Genomic DNA, 22559 nt, shown 5'->3' on the forward strand with positions numbered 1-22559 from the left:
CCTCCCTTAGTGTTCCATGCGTACTGTGTCAAGAACATGGCCGCGAATTTTATATCTCGTTTCAAATCTACCAAGGAAAAGTGATATCTCATGAATGCTGCTTATAGTCTAAGCAACGCTAGGTACGAGTGGTACATGGGTGCTTTGAGAGGGCTATCGCGTGAACTAGCAAAATGGGTCAGTAGATTCAACAAGAAAAATATTGTTACAACATTGTAATAGCAATCATAGGTTTGGCCACATGACAACTAACATCTCCGAGTGCATGAATGCAATTCTGAAGGATATGTGGTATTCACCGATTTCAGCTATCGTTAAATGCACTTACAAGAGGCTGCAACAATTATTTGTCAGGAAGAGTAGGGAGGCACAGGGACAGCAGGTAATCATTTTTCTCAATGGTTGCTAGTTGTTGTTGAGAAGAATAGGGAGGGAATCCCCAAGATGTATGTTACACACTACAATAGGGGGCCTCAATGTTTGTGGTAGAGGAGTTAGATCCTTTTAAGGGTTGAAGTCAAGGTTCATTCCGTGTTCGGTTGAGTGGGAGAACATGTGACTATGGTCTTTTTTAGTCACTATATTTCCTGTGTCGTCATGCACTTGTTGCTTGTGTCGCCGCAAGTGTCGAGTGAGAAACATATGTTCATCCAGTGTACATGCAAGAAGCTGTGTTCAAGGTGCACGAGGTTGAGTTTTCCCAAATACCAAACAAGAAGCTATGGCCAGAATGGTACAAGACACGTTTGCATCCTAATCCTACCATGCATAGAAAAGTATCCGGCAGACCAGTTTTCTTGAGGTTTCATAATGGTGTGGGCTATGTAGGCAAACCGGCCATGCTCGGAGAGACTGTTCTAATTAACCCATAGAGGATAACTAGTTGTGTATGTCTTTGGTGTATTCCATTTATTCTAGTTGTGGCGTGTATTTCTATTGTTTAATTATCTTATTTTGTGGTTTATTTCATTTATTACAAATTGAATGCAAAATATGAGTTAGTAATCAACGTTCTTTATTCAAGTAAACTTGAAAACAGGTACTAAACTATCATAAGTTGGATAATAGACGATGATAGATAAATTTAAATTCCAACAAACTAGTTAAAGTGTTGGTACACAAACTAAATAAAGTACAAAACACAATCTAAATAAACATCAGTAACACAACCTAAATAAAGTACATAATACAACATAAATAATACAAAAGTATGTAAAATATATCATCAATGCTGGTCAAGTGGGTAATGCAAGCGATGTCCAGTACCATACAATGGAGGCTGTGTCTATCGAAAGGGCCTGGTGGCTGGTAGGTCGTGGAGCTGAAAGTGCTTATACGTGCAGTGGTGGAGTAGGTGGAGGATGTGGGCATGACTGAGTATCATGGTACTGCACATCAGTATATGAGGATATGGTTGTGTCTAGTAGTGAGCCTGCATATGTGGATAATGTGGTGTGGCAGCAGCGGCTGGGATACAGTCACCAATCGCTTATAGTCAACTAATGGTAGTGTCGCATACTCAGCACTAGCACGCACATCTGTGTCATACGAGTAGCTAGGCCCCATGACAAGTAAGGAACCCACACTGAGGTAGAAGCAGGAGCTGATGAATGATGAAGACCTTGGCCGATACTCCGCTCTCTACCCGTGTGGAACTGGTCCATAATATGCTGCATGGCTTATTGGTCAGTGGTTCGAATCTCAAATACCTCGTTAATCTGGATCTCGCCTAACATGCTGGCCTCATGATGATTAGTCGATGCACCAAGATCCACCCAGCTAGGTGGAGCTGCAAAAGGATCGTCCTGAATAGACTGTGGCTGTAAGACCAGTGGTGGTGGTGGCGGTGGTGAGTCCTCCCTGCCAGATGGTATGTTACCGTGCTCCTCGTGTCGGGCATATTCTCCCTCCTCATCAGACTCGACATCTAAGCGCTCCCCGTGAGGTTTGACCCACTCCTTTCGAGGCCTGCAGCTCCTTCGCAGTCCTGTGCACCTCTCTCCTTTCTAGTCGGCCTCTAGGTGTCTGGTCGAACCCCCTGGCATGCCTACGATGATCAGGGACATTTCGGAAAAGGTTAAGCACATCTCTAGGTTGAATAGCGATAGGCTACACGTCATTTGGGAGAGTTGAAAGACTAGGATAATCAAGCACGTCCTGGCTAGACAGATGTCTAACGCGGGAAGCATGCTGGTACCAGACCCAATACTTCTGCGTAGACCGATAGTCTGTGAATGGCTGTATGGAAATCATGTGACCTCCCTTAAATTGAGCCATCCATCTATCGTATCACTCCTGATGACAAGTGGGCCACCACACGTCCTCTCCCTGTCCTGTGGTGGCGAGAAACCTGTCGATATTGACCGGGTCTCCAGACACTAGCTGTTGGCCACCGAACTGGCATTCCAGTCGATCAACATGGTAAAACTCAACAATGTTGAAACAGACAAGGAAAACTACAGACATCCGTGTCCCCCACTCTGTCTCCTCTCTCAATCAGTCAAGAGTGATGGCCTGTAAGGCTGGATCGTTGTATGGCATCCACAGAAACTGCAAAATAATGTGTAATATACCTCATCAGGTTACTTTCGTTTCATAGAACAACAAATGTTTAGAGACAACTAAATAAAACAACGCCGCGTACCACATGCAATTGCAACTGATCAAACGAAGATGCCATCGGAGGACTCTCTTATCAAACTGGTTCCTACTCTATTGGATCATACCTATCAACCTGTGGACATATGCAACAATAACATTGTCTCAATTTATGCAAGAAAAGTTGAACTACATAAACAAAAAGGACAAAAACCATATATAAAAATAGTTACCTCAGCTAGGAAAAACGTCATAATCTGTCTATCAGGTGAGCACCACTAAAAAAATCTATGGTATATCCACGAGACTAGTAGCAAAGTGCATCCAACAATGTCAATGATAGATCGATGTGTTCCAGAGCATAACGAGTGCTACGTCCATGCAAGCACAGCAGACCCCCAAGACAGACTGCGACACCTTTTGAAGTTCTCTAATAATGACTACCACTTGATATGGATCTGATTGTTTGACTTGTCTATCATCAGGTAACTCTCGATCAGCAACAGGATGTAACACTTCGTCTATTGTCAGAGGTGGCTGCATCTGTAGTAGGTGGCACAAGTCGTACTCGGTCCCTAAGCCATGTTAACTTGATGGAAAATGACTCCTTCTTCTGCGACTCCTGGTGCTGAGTATGAGGAGGCCTGGCCCCGAGGAGCTCCTCTACCCACTTTCAGGTTGGGTACTGGTACCATGTTTGGAAGTCACGGAAGTATCCACCTACTGGCTCTCTGTGCGTGCGTAACCCAAGGTGGTACACAACATCCTGCAGGATAATGGTGCATTTACCCCAAGGCAGGTGAAAAGTGTGGGTCTCTGAACACTAACGCTCTACGAATGGAATAAACAGGGTGGTTGTCAAACACAAAGTCTCTAAGTTGCATCGTGTTGCCAAACGCAGCCTCCCTCAAGTAAGGGAGAATGACGTCCAGTGGTGCAAGAGTGTGGTTCACTTGTCTAAGAAGTAGTAGGCGAGGTCTCTGTTAAAAAATAAAACATTTCAATAATAAATCTATTTCAGAAGTAAAAAATTTATATTCGAAATAAAAAGATAATAATTATGATAAATAATTATTTCACATTTCATAATTTAGATGAATTCTGAATAATTAACTTTAAAAATCAAACATTTAAAAAATTTATCCAACAACATTACAACAAATATTCAGTAAAACAATTTATCTAACATATTCAACATTATAATTAAAATTATAAAATTCGAATTAAAAAAATAAGAAAACGTAATAAATATTTACTAAATAAATTAAATTAACTATTAAGTTAATTAAATTAACTAATTAACACTTACTAAAAATATATTCCATCACCTAACAGATACTAAATTTATAAAAGTACCCTAACTATAACTGTATGCTTATTTAACTAAAAAAAATAACAACATTAACTTGGAAGTCGATCGCTGCAGCGATATGCCACGTCGCGTTCAAGCGGTTGAGGTCATCATCTCGTGCATCTGCGCATGCTATAATGTCTAATTACCTCAATAATATCAACAAAAATGTCCACAGGAGGAAGAAAGGAAGTAAAAACAGCTTGAAAGTTACAACAGTCATGCTGTAAATGACTTGCCTATATAGGCACGGACCTTGCTTATCTCATTTACAGTATAAACGAAATAAGCCTTGTTTCACAATACGCATGCAATTGTGATACATGCAACAGCAAACATGTCTTATCTCGTTTGCACTGTAAATAAAATAAATAAAAGAGCACAATTTAGTAAATAAACTACAAATTATCTATATTCATAAATAAAATATTTAATTTATTTATTTAAAAAAAATCCAAGGGTCTAGTCGTTAGACAATATTAATGTAATTTTTCCTTTCAATTCTACCAATGAATCACTTTTTTAATTTTCTCAGTCACATATAACTTTGACTTAGTCAAGAGGTAGTTTTTTGGGATAAGTACTGTTTTGGTCTTTAACGTTCAAAGTCAAAATCAAAATCGTTATTAATCTTATTTTGAATTTAAAATCGTCTCAAACATTTTATTTAGTATTAAAATTGTCCGTCGGACAATTATGCCCTCAGATAATCATTTCCATCACAACCTCTTCTTCTCATTCACATCTTTAGAAAAGAGAGAAGCAGAAATTCAAAAAATGAAAGAAGTAGGGACTCAGAAAAAAGAAACTCTAATCCTCATCGCGCTTCACCGTCGCCCTCCACAACCCCCTCCTTCCCTCCTCCACTCCCCTCAGGACCTTTCGCCACCATCGTGATGGTGTCACCACCCTCGCTCTTAGCCCCAATTTCACTTGCCTCGCTTTCATCCATCGATCATTCCGTGAAGCTCCACAAATTTTCTAGTATTTTTTGTCAATCTACACTACTTGAAGTTGGATCAGATGCAATAATTTATATTATTGAGATGTTCAAGTGATAAATTGATGTTTTTTTAGTTTTTTATCTTTATATGTAAAGTTTTTTCAATTTCTAAGTATGTTGTTTATTTTTTTTAATTTATTGGAATAATTTTGTTATGATTTTTAGGTATCAATTTGATTTGATTGAAATTAACCTATTGATTCATTTTGCCAGTTCTTATTAATTAGATGTATAGATTTTTGGGTTTTGTAATTAGAGATGAATTTAAAAATTTCTTAATATTTTAATTAGATATGAATTTTGTTAATAAAAGAAGAAGAATTTTATGTTTGAATTTTGTTAATGGAAGAAGAATAATGGTTCTAAATTTTGTTAAAGGAAGAAGTTGTTAATGAAAGAAGAAGAAGAAGCGTGGAACTTTGGAAATAAGGGGATATTTTCGTTATTTAGAAAAATATTTTATTCAAAAGGACGATTTTAATATTAAATAAAATGTTGGGGATGATTTTAAATTCAAAATAAGATTAGGGACGATTTTGATTTTAACCTTAAATCTTATTGAGTAAAACAATACTTATCTCTAGTTTTCTTTAATGAAGCTAAATTTATGATTTTTTAATTAATTTTTTTAAAATGAAAAAAGTTAGTAAAATATAAAAATAAAAATCGAATCTCTCTTAAATCAAATTAATGAGGTTTATAAATAATAGAAACTATAAGTTCAACAATAGAATGCCTTTTTCTTATAAATTTATATCAATTGACCGTGTACAATTATTTATAAGATTAGGAGTATATTGGATTCTAATTTCTAAGTTTAGGCTAAAAAGTAAACTAATTAATTAAATGAACAGAAAAAACAAATAGGATAAGGAAAAAAAAGGTAGTTAAATTGAGTTGGAAAATGGATTCATGTAGTATTGCAGTCAATTATCGTTTTTGAAACCATAAACACATCAATACATTTTCAAGCCCGAAAACGTGTGTCACTCAGAAACTGGAGAAAAAGAAAAGCCCAAAGATGAATTAAATCCCCAAATCCGAAGAAAAATAAATGAACAAATATTAGGGTTTAACGCAACACATTTCTTCACAAACCTACCAAAACAAAAGAAGAATTCATTCATCATTCATACTCACTCCATTAAGTAATCGAAGATTCTAGAAGAAGCCTGAGATTATGGCAACAGCAACAGCAGCAGTAGCGGCAAAGAGGAAGCCAGTGTTCATAAAGGTTGACCAGCTGAAACCGGGAACCAACGGTCACACGTTGACCGTTAAAGTCGTTTCTTCGAAGCCAGTCAAGACTGTAGGAACTAAGGGACCTCGATCTTCTTCTTCCATGCTCCTCTCTCGCCCTTCCCGCCGCCCCTCTCGCATCTCCGAGTGCCTCATCGGAGACGAAACCGGCACCGTCATCTTCACCGCTCGTAACGAACAAGGTGCCTTTTCTGTTGCGTTTGTTCTTTAATTTATGAACTCGACTTTCTTATTTCATTTCTCACAGAATTGGAGTAACCTAATTTTAAATTTGGTCTTTCTTATTTCTTACATTTTTTTTTGTTTCTCTCCCACAACTTTGTAGAAAATAGTTATTGTGGAGTTCGAATATGTTTGCTTCGAATTATAATCCTTACGAATTTGTGTTTATTATTTTTAAAAAAAAAATTATCAATAAAAACATGACGAGCAATTAATTTTTCTTTTTTTGGGTTCAGTGGACGTTATGAATCCAGGGGCGACGTTAATTCTGCGAAATGCAAAGATTGACATGTTCAAGGGATCCATGAGGCTAGCAGTTGATAAATGGGGGAGGATTGAGGTCACTGAACCGGCAAGCTTTCAAGTTAAAGAGGACAACAATCTTTCTTTAGTTGAATATGAACTGGTTAATGTAGTTGAGGAGTGATTATATTTTCTTCCTTTCTGGGGGTTGAATCTTTTTTCTAGTTATTAGAGGTTCTGATTTTTGTTTTGACCGTAAGTGATTTGATTGCTGTGCAGTTTTCATGTGGTAAAGTCTTGGTTGTGTTAGGCTTATTATTGTGCCTATGCTTCACATGCGAAGCAAATATTTGTTTTATATTGGTCTTATTGGCTACGTATGATAATATATCCCGTGGTCTTTCCACAAATTCAGTTAGAAGTTGCCCCATGCACACAAATGACGAAAATGTTTGAATGCATATGCTGAATCAACTCTCAATCTCAACAATATCGGATGGAATGTATAATAAGTGGCCAAGTGGGATCACAGTTTAACAGTTGAGTTTTGACGTATTATTTTGTTATTGGTATTATGAACACGTTCTCTAATTTTCCTTCATTTCCTTTCTTCGTATCTTAAAATATTTGGATTTATTCTTTTATTTGGGTCATAAAATATTCCTCATGTTGAGTGATTATGGGCAAATGAAAAAAAAAACATTTGGATTTATTCTTTATTTCGGCATATGTTTCTTGCCAAAATGTACTCAACAGAACATGATTAATATTTGATCACGCTAAAATGAAACAGCGAATGCATCACAGTATTTTTCAGTATCTCTTACAAAATTGGGATGCTATGCGAACCTTCATGAGAAAGGAGTGCACGGTTCTGAAAACTGGTGGCGGACCAACTCAGTACAAAAGTTGGTCAGGAAGTCACAGATCTAGATAAGCAAAACACTTAATCAGAAGTTGGAAAAAATCACCAAGAAAGTTTTGAGCATAATGCACGTAGTAATCACATCATGACCCATCTCCTTCTGAAAGATAAAATAAATAAACATCACGAACCACCCAGAATACATAAGCAATAAGGCCAAAATGATGAACAAATTTTCATGTCAATTGAAAGTGCCCCATTAGTTTCCATACAAAAGGAAAAAAATGTCAGTATCCAACTCCAGCTAGTCAAAACAACAACGTGATACCAACATTCATTGAATATTTCAATTCATTTCAAAAATTCCCGTTATCATTCTATTGGAATTACAGAATTTCCAACTACCTACATTCACTAAACATCCCAGTCTAATTCAATACAAATTTTTTAAGTAACATGGAAAACAATATAAAGCTTTATGCAAAAATATCTCAACTTATATTTGAGAAAGTAAATTAACAATAGGCCTAAAATTCCTTATTGGGACACAAGATGCCCTTCCAAATGGCTCAGTCAAAACTCCTGATTTTCTCAGCAGATAGTCTCACATGACAGATTTGTAATACAAGTTCGCTTCAATCCTCCGAACACTTATCACATATCATCATTGCAATCTGGTTAAACAAAATAGATCAATACACTATAACCCCTTATATTACTGTTTGACCCTAATTTATGGTGAAAACAAATCAGGAAGATAATTGAATTGCAATTTACTACAATATGATTATAATGATAGAATTTCAGCAACAGAATCATGACAGATATGCACAATGCCTCTAAATAACACACAAGTTGTGGGCAAATACACTAAATTATAGAAAATCTCCTATGTGGGTGTCAGGAGTATTTCATCTCAACCCTTTCAATCAATAATTACTTGTTCATCCAGAAGTTTCATAATCAGACCCCTGGAAAAACGACCTTGACATGCTTTTTCATTTCCTAACCAGTGCCAACTATTATCAAGATGCATAAACTTTAGGCTTGATTAATAATGAGACACTACAATGTAAACTACGGTGTATTTTGCATGATGACAAATGTCAAATACAGGAGCACAAAAATGTGCTACAGAAAATACACTTAAGGGGTTGTCTTGTAATTATTTCAAGATGACAAATTCTTTGTTTAAAGCTCAAAATCTTATTATACGAAGTCCCTGTCCTCTAATGTTTAGAATTTGGGCATAAATAGAGGCACAAATAACCAACAATGTAAACTAAGAAATGGTTTGCATAATGATGTTCAACAAATCCGTGAACACAACAAATGTGCTCCGAAAAATGTTAAATAATTCGTTATAGATTTCAGAAAACGTTCCTAGTAACAACATAATCATTTATTAAAAGCTCAACATCCTATGATAGGAACTAGGAAGTCCATGTCATCCTATTTTCGCTTCCTGATTCTTCAAGTAGTCTGCATTTGGCCTACAAACAAAAGGACTGCGTGTGGGTTCACTAAAGCATAAGTGGAAAAAGATGATTCAGGGAATACATTAATCCATTAACTCAGGTACACCATTGGTAGTTGTTAAGATATAACATCACTCATTTTGCAAAACTAATAACTTGAACTTTTGGGAGAGATTATTTATGACATGGTATCAAAACCTCAAGAACAAGATGTTCTTGAGTTTGATACCTTGACATCTCCATTCTTTTAAATAAAATAAGTTGAATTTCAGCACCAGAAGGTGGATTTAAGCATTTTTCACACTTTTGGCCAAATAGCTTTTATGTGAGGGGGCATGTTAAGATATACAAATTTTTTAGAGAGATGGAGAAACGAAGGGCTAAGCATCAGATAAATAAAAAATGAACCACTTTTTTCCTTTGCACATGGCAAAATTGCATTACATACACTTTTTAAATGCCCCATATGTTAAAAGTTAAATCTCACATGACTCAGGAATTGAAAGAAACATACCAGAAAACTAATTGGAGAAAGAACATCAAGGTATCCTAGAGATGCTTAGCTACCTAATCCAAAAAGCAAAATTGAATTGTCAGAAAATCGTAGCAAACACAACCCAATGAGAGGGAGCACACAACACCCAAATCAAAACCATTCGTTTTCCTAAGCTCTTCTTATTTTATTTTATTCTCAAACAACATAACTCTCAAAGATTTCTTACTAAATCCCTCTTAAATAATTCTCACCATCGAGTCCCAAACTAACACTGGCATCCACATTAATGATTAATTACACCAAAAGCATTGCAATCAATTGCACTTTACGAACAAGGCCTATCAATAATTGATCTAATGAATGGGGAATGAATAAATAGATTCATTCACAATGCAGAAACGACTTGTACCCATCAAGTTGGAAGACACCGAAATTAATGAATAACTAAAAAACTAACTCCACTAGCCATCAAGAACAGAAATAACTGTTCATGATATAATGACAATGTCAACAAACATGTCCATTAAAAGGTGCACTGAAACCAAAATTGAGAACAGTTAGGAGAGAAGTTAAAAGGATTATTATACCTTCAGGAATCCAACCGCATCTGTGGCGAGAAATTGCGAGCATTGAATTCATAAGAGCGGAGGCGGTGGCAGTGTGGAGCGGCATCATCGATTCCACACAGAAACTCAATTCAACAGGGATCCTTTCGTGCATCACAGAAACAATGCATCAATAATTGATTCGGAAACTGAAAATGAACAAATAAATAACCAAATAAGAAGCTTCAAGGAAAAGCATTGATTTGAATTACCTGCGAGTGGATTGGGAGAGAGGTTTATTGGAGGCCATGCGGAAGAACGTTGAGCGAGAGGATTTGGCTTCCGCCGCGGCGCGGAAGGCGCAGCGGGCTGCGGAGGATGACCGGAAGATGGATCTTGCGGCGGCGGTGGCCATTTTAGGGAACGGAAATGTTTGGGGATAGAAGTAGGGTTTTTAGTAGCGAGACCAAAACCCTTTGCAGCGTCGTAGCCGTTGCTATTGGATGTTGTATGGTTCTTCGTAGTTTGGAACTTTGGGCTGGATCAGAGCCCAATAGAAGTTTTCTTTGGATTTTGTATTTAAGCCTAAACTGAGATGCCAACTCTAAGGCCGTGTTTGGTGGCTGCGTTTGTGTAATGTCCATGTCCATAATCATAGACACCATTATGCATATCTACTCTAATTAATTTGGGCAAGTGAATAGTTTATTGTCTATTTAAATAATTGTTAATAGTTAAATTTAGCTTTGTATATATAAGAATTATTGTTCACCGATAAATTCTTAAATAGAATTTTAATTTATGACGAATTAGTTTTTAGTAATGGAAGATACATGATAAACAAAAAAAAAATATGAGAAAAAGATAAATATATTCCTAACCTTTTGTCACGCGAACATTTTGATCACTAAATATTGAAAATACATTTATATCTCTGTCCTTTTTAAAACCAGGACATTTGGATCCCTGCATTCAACTTAGATTATGAAACATGACAGAGATGTCTGACGTGGATGCCGTTATGCTGATGATGTCATAACGGTGTCCCACGTGGATGTGGCAGAAGTTTAAGGACAAAAAAAGTCCATCAACCCTAAAACGACACCGTTTCTGTCTAAACCTCCTCCCAAGCTTGTCCCTGATTGCCGGCTGCAACTCCGAGAATGCATCATGTGTTTAATTAGTTTTTTTTGAGAAGTTCTCAACATTCCTTTCATTCATTAGCATCCCTATGGATGAACCTTTGCTACAACGTGTCTCCGAACTCGAGATTCAACTTGTACACCAAACTCGTCTGAACAAGAATTTCATTGTCAAATCGCTTCGAGTAAGCATTATCCTCTCTCCCTACCCCTTATTCTCCAACAACTATTTTAGTGGGTCCTTGTCTGTATCATACTTGAATAACTTTTAAGGAATGATGAATGTCAATTACATTCAAACTGGGTTGCAATATATGCATGTCCATTCTTCTAGATCATATTTTGTATCAATAGTAGTCAACATAAAAGATCAGTTAGTGAAACTAGTGAAAATATTAATAACTTTTACAATTAAAGACTTGTCAAATAACTTATTTGTGGGTGAAATTTCACAAGTAATTAGATAACTAAATTTTCTCAAAAGGCTCAATCTCTCACATAATAGAATCAGTGACATTATTCCACAAACTTTGGATAACTTGAGAAATTTGGAATGCGGATCTCTCATGGAATCAGCTGAGGGGTGAGATTTCTTTAGCCTTAACAAATTTGAATTTTCTAGCAGTTTTAAATGTTTCACAAAATCAATTAGAGAAAACTATACCTATATGTGGCCAATTCAACACATTCCAAAATTATTCATACGAAGGAAATGCAATGCCATGTGAATTCTTTTTATCAAAATCAAGCAATGGAAGTGAGGACAATGGACATACCTCATCATCTTTGACTTTTGAGCATGAGAAAAATTTTGAATTTGGCTGAAAATTCTGTGCAGTGGGATATGCATGTGGAGTGGTGATAGTGGGATATGCATGTGGAGTGGTGATAGGAATGCTCTTAAGATGTTACTTTTTTTTTACTGGGAAGCCACAATGGCTTGCAAGGTTTTTAGGTATCCGTATACCAAATAAGAGAGTGAAAAAGGAAAACAAGAAAAACAAAGTGCATGTAAATCATAAAAGAATGAATTAGCATAGTTATTTTTTTTATTAACATGTCTGTAAAATAAATTCTAATGTAGATCGATATTTTTCTGTAAAATAAAATAGAGACAGGCGATATTTACAATGGTCCTTTGAAGAAGGTTAGTGCGGCAGGATTTGGTTTGAAGAGAATATAATAATGGCGTTGCTGGGGATGGAGAAAGTAACCAACGAATGGTGATAACGAAGAAGATGGAGACATCGTTTCCATTTCCAATCAATGCGGCGAGGCAGGCGACATTCAGCAAGTGTTGAAAAAGCCACAGAGGAAGGGAAACCTTCAGCGAGTGCGAGAGGGAAGAGGGGTTGCAATGTCGGGTTGAATTTTTGGGTTGAGCATGGAACGGAGTCATTTTAGGATTGGGGGACTTTTTTGTCCTTAAACCTTTCTGCCACAACCATGTGGGACACTGTTACGACTACATTAGCATAACGGCATCCACGTCAGACATTTCTTTTACATTTTAGAATTTCAGTTGGACGGAAGAATTTAAATGTCCTGATTTTAAAAAAGTTAGAAACATAAATGTATTTTTCAATTCTTAAGGACGAAAATATTCACGTGACAAAAGTTTAAAAATTTATTTATCTTTTTCTTAAAATTTATCTACTCCTATGTAGAATATAAAATTGTTTCTAAAATTGACAATATTATTTTGTGTTATGATTACATGCATTTCCTCCAAAATAAAATAATGGCCAAATGCCAATTCTATGATATGACAATCAAAACTAACAAAAGTTATTTTTTTTTAATCAGGAACCACTTTTTCTTGAATTATACTAAATTGCAACTTTTTTAAATTATTTATTAATTTGCTATTATTTTCAATATTTTTTTCTCTGTTGATTCAAAAACGCCAAAATTCCTGAGGAACTATTTAAAGAGGAGCTTTCTATTCCTGAAGTGCTAAACAAGTATACGTTGATGGATAAAGTAGAATAAGATTTAGATTTAATTTTAATTTTATTTGTGTTAAATTTTTTACATAAATTTAATTTTATTCTATTTATAAGTTGAAAATATTTTAATTTTAATTTTATTTATTCTCAATCTGTGGATATTTAATTTTATTTGTAGATTATTAAAAACATACAATATTATTATATAATTTGATGAATATATAAATTAAAAATTTAAACACAAATAATACAATCATCCCACAAATAACATAATTATTTCATAAAATAACATAAAATATCAAATATTCAATTCTATATAAAAGTCTTTACTAAAATTAATAACACAAACAGAAATAAAATCATTGTAAGTTTATAAAAATTCTATTTGTCGCAACATCCACCTAAAACATATTTTTATATAAACATATAACATATACATATATAGGGTGTGAATTAGTCGGGTAGGACTGAGACCCAATCCGCACCCTATCTAACTCGTATGAGAATTCACTCTGCACTCAATCCTACCCGATGTAAATTGGATTGGCAAGATTCGACTCGATTAGGTACCACGAGTAGGGTACATGCTGCCACCTTTAGTCTTACCACGGAAGTGTTGTAACAAAACCGAACCAAAGTATCTTTAAAATAAGCACAACAACTTTATGTGTATTAGATGTGTCATGTTTTTATAAATTATTGAATTTTATTAAATATAAATCAATAGTTATTATAAAAGAAGAATATTGATAGATTATAATATACTAAACATCACTAGTACATAAATAAATAAATATATTTTAATATAATACTTTAAATGATAAACATAATCTTTTATTTATAAAAAATATAAATCTTTTTTATTTATAAAATTAATTATTATGTAATAATTTTTTTAATATTAAAAAACTATTAAAATTATATTTTAAACTGTGATATAAAAATATAAAATAATTAATTTATTATATTAAAATTTTATTAAATAATTATTTTGTTAAAAATATTATTATATAATATAATTTTTATTTAAAATATTTATAAAAATATAATTTATTTAAAATATTATATATAATACATAGACATGTTCACCTTTTTATTTTTCAATTTTTTAAGTAAAGTTATTTTAAATAAAGAAAGGAAAAAAAACTGTTAGAAGCGTGCCTTATGATTTTTTTAATGTGCTTCTTTCATAAAAAAAATATGCGTATTTTTTATTTTTTTCTTTTTTTATTCAAAATAATTTTTTAAAAAATTAAAAAAAATAAAATATCAACATTTTTATATATTATATATAATATTTTAAATAAATTATATTTTTATAAATATTTTAATAAAAATATGTGTTATATAATTATATTTTTTACAAAGTAATTAGTTAATAAAATTTAAATATAATAATTTAATTATTTGTCAAGTAATATAAATAAAATTTATTTATTTTATATTTTTACGTTACAATTTAAAATATTATTTTAATATAATTTTTTAATATTATAAAATTTTATTATATGATAATTGATCTTAATAAATCAAAAATATATTTTTGTATTTATATATTTTATAATTATTATTTAAAAATAAAAAATTATGTTTGTCGTTTAAAATATTATATATTAAAAAATATTTATTTATGTATTAATAATACCTAATGTATTCTATATTTATTATAGTCTATTAATATTTTTCTTTTATAAAAGTTTTTAATTTACATTTAATGAAATTTAATTGCTTATAAAAATATGATACATGCAATATATATAAAGTTGTTGTACTTATTTTAAACATACCCGTATAAAGTGTCTTTACTTTTAAATAAAAGATAAATTATTACTTTAGTTCTCAACGTTTGGGATGAATTATAATGTGGTCTCTAACATTTCAAATGTCCTATTTTAGTCTCAAAAACTTTTAAACGTCTTATTTTAATTCCAAAAAATTTTTAAACAGGTTTAATGTTGTTCCACTATTAAATTTGATACAAATAATTCGCATATTAAAGAGTTAATAACATTCGATTTCAGTATATAAATAAAATCGATGAACCAAAGATCACTAATATAAAAGTTTTTTTCTTTAATTTTGAAGTATTGATGATTGATTGTTAGTATTTGGAGTTTTATACAACAAAAAAATTGAGGAGAAAAAGTGTTACAAGAAGGTTTTGATTATATTTTTCTAACACATATAAAAAGATATGACTTAACTAGTAATGTTATTAATATCTATGTGACTCATTTCGTAAACTATTAATGTCAATTTTAAAATTTTTTGAAACTGAAATAAGACGTTTGAAATGTTAAAGGTTAAATTAAAATTTAACTCAAATATTGAGAACTAAATAATATTTTATTCTTAAATAAAATAAAATATTTTACTAATTATAAGATAAAAAAATATATTTGCAATACAATTTGAATCGATTTAAAACGTAAATATAAGTTGTTGTTATTTGTATTATATCGGTTTGATTTTTTTTAAACTAGTTCAATTTGATCTAAACGGTTATAATTTGCATAGTATTGATTTGAATTTATTTTTTAATCCAATTCAATTTGAATTCTTGTGATTTGAATTGAATAAGTTGATTACGATTTTGAGAAAAAAATTAACAATTTAAAATATTAAAATTTAAATTTAAATTTTGAATTAGATATAATTTATTTGGAAAAAAATTAATAATTAAAAATTTTTAAGGAGTAATTATCTAAATTTTTTTTTACGTTTTTAAAAGTGGACATTTTAATTTTCAAAAAGTTTTAGTCAATATTTATCTCTTATCTAAACACGCAAAGAAACAAAGTAAACACTATCCTATATTTGAGCAGATGATTTGCTGGAGATAAACACAATGCTCAAACTAAATAACATTATTAGAGTTACTCTTGGCACCATATCTAGTCATTTAATTCACAGCTCTATGTGCTTTTTGGAATACCCACTTAACGTGAACAAGTCAATGACAAGATAAAAATTGCTGAATCTTATGAACCAAATATGTTACTTTAGATGAATATCCACTTGTAAAATTATGCATAATGGGCAGAATATCAAGACAATTCGTTTCACATATACTCAAACTGCAATTCTGAGCTAAAACGAACCCCCTCCAAGCACCAAATAATTCACATCTGATGATAGATCAGGGGACAATGCTTCCAGAGCAGCCCGAGATCCAACATCCCTTAGAATCTCTAATAATACACCAAAATCTCGCTAATTTTGAATCCAAAAACAAGCTTGCATCACAATTAACTTTAAAATTATTGTCTGTCGGTGGTTCCCAACACAGGTGATTTTGGAAAAACCTAAAGGCACTGTTTCGATTCCTATAAACCTGTAAGTCTTTGGCGGTAATTCTGGCTAAGGAAACAACCTTGTGGTCTGTCTAAGGGTTGTCAACATTGAATATGTCATTGCACCAATGTCTCCATACCCACCAAAATCCTGCACCAAAAGATGCCTCATTATCAGCCAAGGCCTTCCGAAACTGCTTTTCAAGATCAGTACCAGCCGTCGAGTTCATGATACTAGGATCCAACATATGCCAAATTGCTTTTGATCCTTCACAGTCTCTATGGCAATGCTCCATTGTTTCCTGCATCTTGTTACATCTCTTACACATATCTGAAGAAGCTAAATGCCGCTTGAATCAAAAGGTCTCAGTCGGTAAAGCATCATGTAAGCCAAGGTACATAGTGAATTTGAACTTCTTCGGAATGTTAGTATTCCACAACCAGTTCCATTTGCTATTGGCATTCCAATTCAAGATTTTCTCTAATAACTATCTATAACCCTCTCTTGTACCATACTTTTTTGTTGCTGTAGGACACCACTCCTATTGTGGTTCCAACTTAGTCAAACTATGATATCTCAGACCACGAATAAACCTCTTAATCTCATACGAAATAGGCGTGGTAAGACTATCAACCTCTCATGATATCCCTTTCCACAAGTCAGCCACTATGAAATCTGATTCAGAAATATGCACATAAGGAACAAGGTTTCAGCTTACCAAAAGAAGTCCACTCATTATACCAAACTGATTTGTGGACATCCCCAACATTCCAATGAATCCCTTCCTTGAGATACTCATAGGCACTAATAATGTTCTTTCAAGTAGCTGATGAAGAATTTCTACTATTTCCGCTCATACCAGGCTGATTCCTGAAATATTTATACTTCAAAACCTGCACCAACAACTTTTCGCTATTATTTAGACAATCCCATACCAACTTTTTCAGAAGCCCCATGTTAACACAGGAAGTATCCCTAATATCCAATCATCCTGCCTTTTTAGGAGTTATGGTGACCTCCCACCTTACTAGAGGCAGCTCTTTTCTGGTCGCTTGGCCTTTCCACAAGAACTGTCTCATCAAGGAATCAATTTTATTACATGCATACTTCAGGAGTGGAGAAATTTGCATGTCACAAATCAGGATAGAGGGCATAACCGATTTGACAAGACAAAGCCTCCCTGCCTTATTCAGCAAGCATCCTTCCAACTGGAGAGCTTTCTCGAAATTTTTTCAATAACTTCCTGAGCCATCCTCCTAGAAGCTCTGGCATGGCCGATATTAATTCCCAAGTATTTATCCAAATCATTGCAAAATCGGATGTTAGATACCCCTAAGTAAACCTCTTTCCTCCTCTCTGACACCCTTTTGAAACAATGGGCCTTCGACTTATGAAGATTTACCTTCAAACTTGACGTTCTAGAAAATAAGTCCGGGTAATGCATAACCTCTATTACTTGAACTTTCGATGTCTTACAGAAAAACAAGAGGTCATCCGCAAACATCAAATGAGAGAGTCAAGTCAATCTTGAACGCCATGGTCCCTTTTCGAGACTTGGTATTCCTCATAAAGTTCATAATAGCCTGAGCAATGATAATATTCTCTGTGGTTCCTCTCCCTGAAATGAACCCGCCTTGCAAAGAACCAATGATCTTCAACAGAAAAGGTCTGGACTTGTTAACTAGAATCTTTGTAACAATTTTATAAATTACATTACATAAGCTAATAGGCCGAAACTCCCGTAAGAAAGAGGAAACTTTCACTTTAGGAATTAGAACAATGAGAGTATCAAAAATAGCCACATTCATTGGCTTATCCTCAAAGACTCACTTGACCAGCCCACACATATCATTGCTAAGAGATTTTTAAAATTCTTTGTAGAAAATTGCTCGAAATCCATCTGGCCCTAGGTCTTTAAATGAACTCATGGTCATCACAACTCTTTTAACCTCTTCAGACATCATTGGTTCCACTAGCATTTGACAAGCCTCAGTACTAAAAGACGGACAGGAAAAAAGCCTCATAGCGTCTAGGTCAATATCCTCCCTTGTAGAAAAGAGTTTTTTAAAAAAAAGAATTTACCGTTATTTCTAGAGTTGAAGTCTTTGTGATCCAAGATCCGTCCTCCAAAAACAACTCATTAATTTTGTTCCTCCTTCGCCTGATGACCGTTTGCAAATAAAAATATTTTTTATTTCTGTCTCCACATCTCACCCACTGTTCTCTAAATTTTTTGTACCACAACAGTTCTTATTGAAGAAGGATAGAATTCAGTTCCTGATGCAAAATTTGCTCTTTGATCCTAAACTGTTGATCCTCTTGACTCTCCAGAGTAATCTAAACGTCATTCAAAAGCCTCTCTAACTCCCTTTTCTTAACAAAAATGTTGGCAAAAATCTTTTTATTGAAGCTAGTTGTATCTTTAGGAACCTCCAACAAATAATTGACCGCATCTGGAGCTCCTTTATTTCAAGCTGTATGAACAACATTCTTAAAAATATTTATTTTTTTAGTCAATATAGTTTTTGGTCAATTTTTTTGTAAGTCAATAATGTCAAATACTGATTTAGAACGTTAACTTGCACAAATGTATAATGAGTTGGACAAATTAGCCCTTGTAGCCAATGGACATATCAATCCCTATAAGCATTGCAAAAACGACATCGTTTTGTTTAGGTCTCACAAAACATTGTGTTATAAATCTCTCTCCTTTGTAGTTTTGTACCAAGTTCTTGTGTTGGAGCCTGATAAATCCCAATTTGGTGGTTTATCTTGTGTTGAATTTAGAAGATTTTATCAACTTTTCCCACATTTATTTACGAAAATAGCATAGTTTTGTAAATTCTCCTTAAATTGTGCTTAAGAGTGAAAACATATTTTTTTAGGTCTTAAAATAGCTAAATTTAATTCACCTTGATTCCATTCGATGCATTGATATGTTTTTTTAAGTGATTTCATGCTTAGAATGCAAAGATTGGATTGAGGGAATGAAGAAAAAAAACATATAAAAATGGAGAACTCATGAAGAAATGAAGGAACTGCTAAGTTGTCAATCCTGACCTCTTCGTACTTAATCGACCATAACTTGAGTTACAGAGGTCCAAATGAGGCTGTTTCAGTTGCGTTGGAAATCTAACATCCAGAAGTTCAAAATGATATAAAATTTGCCATAGTTGCTTGGCGTTTAAGGATGCGTATGCGTCGTTCTATGCGTATGCGTCGCATGATCAGCGTGACTCACTAAAGGCAACTCGTGGCCAGCGATTTCTGAAGTATTTTCGGCCCAATCCAACCCATTTCTGATGCTATTGAACCCAAAGATTAAAGGGGGATGAATCAAGTAGTGTTAGTTTGGAGTTTTCATCATGTTTTAGGTTATAATTCTAGAGAGAGAAGCTCTCTCTTCTCTCTCGAATTAGGTTAGGTTTAGATTAGGATTTTCTTAGATCTAGTTTTAATTGTTGTTTTCATTTGCTTTTCCTTTCAATTCCTTGTTGCTATATCTTTACTCTCTTAGTTCTTCTTGTTAATTTCTTCTATTTTGCTTCTTTTACGTTGATGCACTTTTGTTCCCTTTAATTTCAATCAATGCAATTTATGTTTGATGTTCTTATTGTTATTTCCTTGCATTTGGTAGTGTTAGATTTTATATTTCTTATCATTTTATTGTGCTTTCCTTTTATGCCTTCTAAGTGTTTGATAAAATGCTTGGAAGGATGTTAGAGTAGATTTTTCTATTCTTGACTTGGGATGGTAACTTAGGTGACCTTGAGTTACTAATGTCCAAGTCATTGATAATTGATGTCCATTGACACTAGCTTTCACTAAGTCAATTAGTGAGTGGCTAGGACTTATGGAGTGGGATTGATAAAGCTCATTTGACTTTTTTTCACTCGTTAGAGGATGACTTAATGAGATTGATCCTTGCAATTATCATATTGTGGTTAGTGATAAGGATAGAGATCCTTAACCATCAACTCTTGCCAAGAACTTTTTACCATTTGAGTTCCTTTACCTTCTTGTCATTTATGTTTCTTGTCTCTTATATCAAAAATCCCAAAAGATACAATCCATAGCCAATAATTGAGCACTTCATTGCAATTCATAGGGAGAACGATCCGGGATTAATACTCTCGGTTATTTTATTGGGGTTGAACTTGTGACAACTAAAATTAAATTTGATTTGAGGATTCGTTGTTGGTTTAAAACTATACTTACAACGAGATATTTTTGTGAAAATTCTTTATCATCAATAATCCTCGCATCAGAGCCTCCCAAGCTTGAAATCTCCACCATGAATTTCCTCACGCCTTGGTTTGAGTCGTGGTTGAAACACTTCAACTTAGTTTGGTAAAACTTTTAAAAGATAATTTTTTACCATGAATTTCCTCACGCCTTGCTTTGAGTCGTGGTTGAAACATTTCAACTTAGTTTGGTAAAACTTTTAAAAGATAATTTTTTAAAAGATATAACATTTATGTTTTGTAAATCAAATTAAAAATGACTTTTAATAAACACAACCAACAATAATTTCGTTTGGTAAAATAGGGTTTAAAATTTAAAAATACTATAAAAGACATAAATTTAAACGTTAAATTTAAAATTAGTTAATATATGAGGTTATATTAGACTGTTAAAATTTAAAAAGTACAAACCAATTTTAAAAAGATTTACTTTAATTGCTTTCAAAAGTACTGCAATCTTTTAAAGTCAAACACAAAAACATGTTTTTTTTTTTATTTACTAAACACAAAATGAGAAACTTGTATTTTTAAAAAGTGCAAGTATCTTTCCAAAAAATTTTACCAAACCTAGCCATAATGACCACGTCTATTTTGTTCTGAAGCGTTCATTTGTATACTCTTCTGAACCTACTAGAGCCTAAAAGGTATTCTACTGTTGTGTGGCTGAGTTCATCGTAAGAGAATTTGTGGTGCCAGTGCTCCAGTTTCCAATCTTCGATCTCTTCTTCTTGCTCCTTCATCTTGTTTCGCAACCAAAGGTAACAAATTGAAACGAGATTGCCATGAAAGCAACGCAGAAGAGAATGACTTTGGCAACTACGCCGCTAAAGAGAGAGGAACAGGAGGATGCAGGCTGGTGGAATGGTAAATTGGTTGTTTTTATGTCTCTTGCAAAACCTGAATTGATGAAACTCCATGCGATGTGATTACACTCTGTTCTTTGATCCAATTGGTTTTAGAAGCAGATAACTCAACTAACATTTCAAAAGACACGTAGTTTACGATCGCTGAATTTATTTAGCTGACGACTATATATGTAGTTAAACTTCACCCACTCAGAGATAGAGATAGAGATAGAGATAGAGATAGAGAGGGAGGGAGGGGGAGAGAGAGGGGCTAGCTACAGGGACTAATCTGTCATGACCATAGGGATTGATATAGCCACTAGCTATAGGGATTTATCCAACCACTAGCTATGGAGACTAGGCATTGGCAACGAGTTTCTACCAGGGCTACAATTCCCTTTGATTTCGGCTAATTCTTTTTAATATTGATTAAATATATGTGTAATACATTGTTATTGGAAGATTAGATTTTTTTTATATGGTATTTTTTTATTGGTATTTGTTCAAATTGGAGGGTCCGATTTGTTTAAAGATAAAAATAAACTATAATCGGAGGGTCCGATTTGTTTGAAGAAAAAAATAAACTGCAAATCGGAGGGTCCGATTTGTATTTTTTATTTTTTATTTTTAAAAATAAAAATCGGACGGTCCGATTTCAACATTAAAAATTTTTTTATTTTCGAAAACACAAATCGGACCGTCTGATTTGTGATTGTTTGTTTGAAAAATAAAACAAATCGGAGGCACCGATTTGTCTTAACCATAGCAAGGTAAAGCACCTCTCTTGTCACACCATTCAGAGATACACTCTTCTCTCTCTCACATGAAAAAAAATTCGCGTGTGATTTCTCACCCTTAAATAATTTTTTTTCATATTTTTTTTAATCTTACCTATGAAATAAATTGTGAGAAATCACACTTTATCTTTTAAAGTAAAATTCAAAATTTAAAAAATCCAAATCCCAAAGTTCACATTGTTGACAAAAAATAAAAAATAAATTCTAAAAGGCTCTCACATAAATAA

General features: G+C 33.5%; 2 protein-coding genes across 9 annotated transcripts; one reads left to right on the plus strand and one right to left on the minus strand.

Annotated features, from left to right (window-relative positions):
• The first annotated feature begins 5805 nt into the window (after nt 1-5805).
• LOC112789837 (uncharacterized protein At4g28440) lies at nt 5806-7278 on the plus strand. The gene is made up of 2 exons (XM_025831912.3): nt 5806-6394; nt 6671-7278. Exons 1-2 carry the CDS (start codon nt 6133-6135, stop codon nt 6859-6861), a joined length of 453 nt encoding a protein of 150 aa, XP_025687697.1. The 5' UTR covers nt 5806-6132; the 3' UTR covers nt 6862-7278.
• An 87-nt stretch (nt 7279-7365) lies between these two features.
• Nucleotides 7366-10705, minus strand: LOC112789838 (protein NUCLEAR FUSION DEFECTIVE 6, mitochondrial). Of its 8 annotated transcripts, none has more exons than XM_072232569.1 (4): nt 10334-10608; nt 10104-10225; nt 9535-9587; nt 7366-7702 (listed from the first exon to the last, which is right to left on the minus strand). In XM_072232569.1, the coding sequence occupies exons 1-3, from the start codon at nt 10474-10476 to the stop codon at nt 9580-9582; spliced, it is 273 nt and encodes a 90-aa protein (XP_072088670.1). In that variant the 5' UTR covers nt 10477-10608; the 3' UTR covers nt 7366-7702; nt 9535-9579. The 8 variants fall into 8 exon arrangements, with proteins under 8 accessions (XP_072088670.1, XP_025687700.1, XP_025687705.1 ...); XM_025831916.2 differs by lacking the exon at nt 7366-7702 and adding an exon at nt 7848-9035 and having other exon boundaries at nt 10334-10686; XM_025831917.2 differs by lacking the exon at nt 7366-7702 and adding an exon at nt 7848-8216.
• Between the last annotated feature and the right edge of the window lie 11854 nt (nt 10706-22559).

This window comes from Arachis hypogaea, chromosome 3, assembly GCF_003086295.3.
Source record: "Arachis hypogaea cultivar Tifrunner chromosome 3, arahy.Tifrunner.gnm2.J5K5, whole genome shotgun sequence".
NCBI lineage: Eukaryota > Viridiplantae > Streptophyta > Magnoliopsida > Fabales > Fabaceae > Arachis > Arachis hypogaea.

Excerpts from the sequence above, each read along its gene's own strand:
- LOC112789837 (XM_025831912.3), top strand. The coding sequence starts at position 6,133 with ATGGCAACAGCAACAGCAGCAGTAGCGGCAAAGAGGAAGCCAGTGTTC. Across the intron at positions 6,395-6,670 it reads CACCGCTCGTAACGAACAAG|TGGACGTTATGAATCCAGGG; the intron begins GTGCCTTTTCTG and ends TTTTGGGTTCAG.
- LOC112789838 (XM_025831913.2), bottom strand. The coding sequence starts at position 10,476 with ATGGCCACCGCCGCCGCAAGATCCATCTTCCGGTCATCCTCCGCAGCC. Across the intron at positions 10,226-10,333 it reads CTCTCCCAATCCACTCGCAG|GATCCCTGTTGAATTGAGTT; the intron begins GTAATTCAAATC and ends GATGCACGAAAG. Across the intron at positions 8,217-10,103 it reads ATGCGGTTGGATTCCTGAAG|ATTGCAATGATGATATGTGA; the intron begins GTATAATAATCC and ends TTGTTTAACCAG.